At 49.7% G+C, this 5374-nt stretch overlaps 1 protein-coding gene across 1 annotated transcript; it reads left to right on the top strand.

The window, feature by feature from the left end:
* Nucleotides 1-625: 625 nt before the first annotated feature.
* On the top strand, nucleotides 626-4380 carry LOC124550774 (glycine-rich cell wall structural protein). Its single transcript, XM_047125501.1, has 2 exons — nucleotides 626-672; nucleotides 3194-4380. Exons 1-2 carry the CDS (start codon nucleotides 658-660, stop codon nucleotides 4232-4234), a joined length of 1056 nt encoding a protein of 351 aa, XP_046981457.1. The 5' UTR covers nucleotides 626-657; the 3' UTR covers nucleotides 4235-4380.
* The last annotated feature ends 994 nt before the right edge of the window (nucleotides 4381-5374 follow it).

Genomic DNA, 5374 nt, shown 5'->3' with positions numbered 1-5374 from the left:
ACGGGAACGCGTTATGCAGATGTTGGTGCCTCTCGCGTCCATCTAGAAAAGATAACCTGAAGATGCCTAAATAAGGCGAAACGCGTCGTTGAAAAATAAAAAACTGAAATTGCAACCAAGACTGTTTTTAACCAGTACATAAAGCATTCTTTTAAAAAGAAACATGCAACGTTGAAAGCTGATGCTGGTGTACTTCACACCCTCAGCCACACACTGTTCGTCGGTTGCCGAAGTACAGGCTAGATTTTGAGGTAATATTATCGGAAATAATGGAATGTAGTGCGATTTTTCTGCAGATACGTAAGGGCTACGAGCAGTATTGGTCCCAGAAGTGTGCCCCGGGGCAACCCGGCAGAGCAGCCGCCGGCTCCCGAGCGCGTCAGCCGGACTTAGCCTGCGGACCGGGGGCCGACGAAAGCGGGCTTGGCGTCGGCCTACCGGTTCTCCCGGAGACTTCACTTTTCCCCGGGCCGCGCGTGTGAAGCGCCGCTTGGGTAAGAGGCGCGTCGAAGGCGGGGGGCGGCGGCGCATCTCTGACCGCGCAGGGGTGGCGCTGGTGGAGGGGGGGAGGATCTGCCGCTATAAAAGCGCGCCGCGCCGGTCCGTCAGCATCAGTCGCATCTGCAGCCTCCCTGCAAACACACAGCAGTCGCAGCGATGAAACTCTTAGTGGTAAGTGGCCACGGCTCACTGCTCACCTCTGAGCTCCACAAGGCACTATCCTAGTGCCTGGCGGACGCTACAGGGTCCCACTGAGCACAGTCGTTTTCTCTACACATCATTCGCGGATAGAGCATGGGTGGACAGTCGTCAGTGTTCTTCCACATATTTCCCAATATTTCACGGGACATATGCGATGGTTAGCAATCCGCGAAAATGCATCTGGACAAATGATTTGCCTGCAAATCTCGCTTTCGAATAGCAGTAACGAAACAGGCTATTACTAGCCGAACTCCAGATCAATATTTCAAATTGCTTCTCACGTTTTGTTCAGCTCTTATTTCGCAAAAATGGCAGTTTATTTACCAGGCGTTCATCTTCCACGTATTCTGTGGTGATGTTCTTGACTAATTTCTTGCTATGGCCCAGTTCTACAAAAGTGGAACATACTTAACTGTTCGAATATTAGTAGCTCACCAAAACTTGTCCATTGCTACTTTGAGGACAGGTATGTCTTTGGGGTGGGAGAGAACTAACTAGTCAGAAGGGGACAAGACTCACAGCATCTGTTCTTTCTTCGAAATTGATACTGCAAATTCAGCTTAGCGTAATTTCCTTACTCTCGGTACTGACCGATATCGTGTATGCTACATGTATCTTCTCGTACCTCTATCGTGATTTACTCCCTGCCAATGAAATCTAAGCATGCTTACTAAGGATTTTTCTTGCTTCATAACAGTAAACTGTCTAACATATTTCAGAATGTCATTCACTATCGCGTCCAATTCTATAGCTATATTTACAAAAAAAAAGAGTGCATAAAAAGCAGTTATATGGAATGCGCCCATTGCCTACGTATCCAAATGCGGCTGAAAAGTTTCGGTTCACATTTCAGAAAACCTCATGAAGACCACTGCATTTGATAGACACTTTGATTCCTATTAATTAAAAATGTCTCAATGGAATCATTGTTTGGCTCATTTCAAGTATTCTAAGCAGTGTCTTTCACATTCGCAAAGCAAGTGGTTTGCTCTTGAGAAGTTATTACGTCTGATACAGAGTACCATCGCGACTTCAGTAAATGTTACATGTGGCAGAAGATTTAACTAAGCCATCAACAGTGATATTCTTTGGTAACGAGAATGTTATTTCCGCAAGAATCTCAGGCATCTTTCTGAGCTATCTCTTACATAGTACTTCCCGATGTTTCCGAACTGCCCACCATTATTGGCATAACGCCATTGGCAACCTCAGAGGGAAAGTGGCAAGACTATAAATTCAAGTCTTCTCCCAAACCGCTGAACGAGATTTGACAGTTAGCGCACGGATAGGGCGTTTACGAACCAAACGTGGCTGCCACTCCCACCTCTCGCTTGATGGAATGTTAGCTGCCTTTAGTGCTAACACCCATGCCTGCATCAAACTATTGTGCACCATGAACAGTTTGTATTACTTCATTCACTGCTATTCGAACGCCCACCGTTCTCGCAGGGTGGAGGTTTGCAGCAAGGAAGTACTGTGTTAAAAATACGTACCTCCTTGTGCGACCTGATCTATCTTGGTTCACTCCCAATAGAATTACGGGACTTTTGCGGTGGAAACAGTAGAGATGGTGTGCAGTCTGCCTTGAATAGTGGTTCTCTAAAATTATCCAGTAGGATTTGCCAGAACAACTACTCCTTTCTTACGTCTCGCATCTAACTTCACGGTTGATGCTAGGCAGCTACAATCCAAGTGGCGTGTTTGCGAATTCTTTCTGCCACTGGTCTTCACAAGGAGACACTGCAGCAATACTCTTTTCTAATGGTTTCGACTGACCAAGTGTTCGCTCATACCGATCTGTAGCGAGATGATCTAGAATCTTGCTAAAAGATTAAAACTGCCTTCTGGCCAGTGATTCGAACCCAGAACACTTTCGCAGGGAGCCACACAGTCACGATTCACGACCATCCATGCAGCTCAAATGTGCCAGTAGCTCCCTCATGCTTTGCAAACTTTACTCTGTTGGAATAGCATTCCTGGAAGAAGAGATATTGCGGAGTAATGACATAGCCATATATCACAGCAGAGTAAAAGAATCATTCTAAATGCTGTCTAAGATTACCGCTAACTCTATGCTCTAATTCAGTCGGGTTCTTCCTCAATGTTTCATAAAGGCTTTCTCAGATTTTGCAGAAAGTACTATGCTATTCTAGGCAGACACAACTGAACTCTGTACTAAGATGAGCGTATCTGCAACTTTTTCGTACTTACATACGGAGCCAGCTACTGTACAGTGCATAGAGGAGGGCAGATTTCACAAACGATAGCGATTGTCTGAGCTATTCCGTTTGCATACTGGGCGAGTTCCTCTGTATATGTACTAAGATCTCCTGCTTAATCTGATAGTCTCAATGTGGCATCGCCTAACAGCTCTTTCCATACAAGAGGCAGCTTTCCGTCTATTAGGCGTGGTCCAGGGCGTGGTACATGTAGAGAGCACAGCGAATGCCCCGTAATACAGCGTCCTAATGCGGCCCTTGTGTTTCGCCAGCTCGTCGCCTCGCTGGGCGTGCTGGCGCACGCTAGGCCGGAGGCCGGCTACACCTACCCGAGTTCGCCCTCGTCGTCGTACGGAGCTCCCGGAGGCGGCGGCGGCTTCGGCGGTGGCCACGGAGGCGGCTTCGGCGGCGGCGGCTTCGGTGGCGGAGCGATAGGCGGCGGCTCCATCGGTGGAATCGGAGGCGGTGGCATCGGAGGCGGTGGCATCGGAGGCGGCGGCATCGGAGGCGGCGGATTCGGTGACGGCGGCCTGGGAGGCGGCTTCGGCGGCGGCGCCATCGGAGGCGGCGGCGGCGGCGGCTTCGGAGGCGGCGTCGGCGGCGGCTTCGGTGGCGGAGCCGGCGGCGGCTTCGGCGGTGGCGCCGGAGGCGGCTTCGGCGGCGGCGCCGGAGGCGGTGCCCTCATCCAGAAGCACATCTACGTGCACGTTCCACCCCCAGAGCCCGAAGAGGTGCGTCCCCAGAGGCCCATCCTGCCCGCCGCGCCCCCACAGAAGCACTACAAGATCATCTTCATCAAGGCCCCCACCCCTCCCACCCCCACCGCCCCAGTCATCCCCGCCCTGCCCGGCCAGGACGAGCAGAAGACCCTCATCTATGTGCTGGTCAAGAAGCCCGAGGAAGCTCCCGAAATCACCATCCCGACGCCCGCACCCACCCAGCCGTCCAAGCCCGAGGTATACTTCATCCGCTACAAGACCCAGAAGGAAGGCGGAGGCATCGGCGGCGGCATCGGCGGCGGCATCGGTGGAGGTGCTGGCATCGGTGGAGGCATCGGCGGCGGAATCGGCGGCGGAGTCGGAGGCGGAATCGGCGGCATCGGAGGAGGCATCGGAGGCATCGGAGGCGGAGTGTCCGACATCGGCGCCACTGGAGGTGGAGTCACCGGCATCGGAGGCGGAATCGGCGGCGGCGGCATCGGCGGCATCGGCGGCATCGGCGGTGGCATCGGAGGCGGCATCGGAGGCGGCAAGCCGTCCAGCAGCTACGGGCCCCCCGGCCACACGAGCGGCGGCCCCTCCGGCCACTACTAACCGCCCCCGCCCCCGGGTTCGCCCCCGCGCCAGCGAGCCCCTCGCAGTGCCGCAGCGGCTCGCTGCTTCCATCCTGTGTCGACCCGCTCCCAGCACGGACACTGTTCTAGGACGATTCGGAACGTTCATGTTTTCCTGCCAACTTACGGGTAGAACGGCACTATACGGTGATTTCTCATGGTCCTCTTCATCTTATTTTATTTCGTACTGCTGCGTCGTTTTGTATTATTTTATTTTACGTGTAAGTCCTACAGCGTTGTAATGTATGCGTGTGTGTGTAGTACAATGTCTACATTTTATATGCGTTTTTTGTACGATATTTTGTATATATAACGATTTTTGCAAGAAAACGGTGGCAATAAATGTATTAGCCTAAATATGACTACCTATTATTATTTTTCACTATCCTTCCTCCTCTTTACTATGCAACAAAATTTCACAGTGCTCATTTTCACAGCTACTATTGCACCTTTAATTTTACTGTTGTAGAAACTGCTCCATTTTGCAGTAAGTTCTATCGCAGCCAAACTCACCCTAAACTCATATAGAACTACAACAACAATTTATCACTTCATAGCTATTTAATCTAACACAAATCATTTTTATAAACAAAGCACAATATAGATCACGCATTTTTAATGCTATGAATGGTTTCGGTTGAAGAAGGTCATCTTCAGAAAATCAACTGGTGTCTGTGTCTTGAAAACTCGCCAAAACTGACGATATACATTAGCTGATTATGCCGATAGCTATCATCATCTCCTTAATTTACATCTTACGTGGTCTACTACGGCAAAAGCCGGTCATTGAAATCAAAATACGTGATGTACACTATACATGCTTTATAAAATTATAAACACGATCACTGTTTCTCCTGGTGGAACAATGCCACCTTTCTCTCATCTAAAAGCATCTTCAAACAGTCCCAGCTACCTTTTGTGTCACAACGACTAGAATTAGTAGAAATAGCTATGAATATTTACATGATTTAACATGATAATTTACTTTGCTTGTAACAGCTGGGTTTAGTTACTCATTTTTGCTATATTACCAATTCTGAAAATCAAATTTCAGTATCGACTGCAGATGTACGTATCATTAACGCCTGTTCTCGACACGATGCAGATTGTAAATAAATGC

Source organism: Schistocerca americana, chromosome 1 (genome assembly GCF_021461395.2).
Source record: "Schistocerca americana isolate TAMUIC-IGC-003095 chromosome 1, iqSchAmer2.1, whole genome shotgun sequence".
Classification (NCBI taxonomy): domain Eukaryota; kingdom Metazoa; phylum Arthropoda; class Insecta; order Orthoptera; family Acrididae; genus Schistocerca; species Schistocerca americana.
Note: the sequence above shows the minus strand (reverse complement) of the source record. Positions and strands in the feature narration are given on the sequence as shown.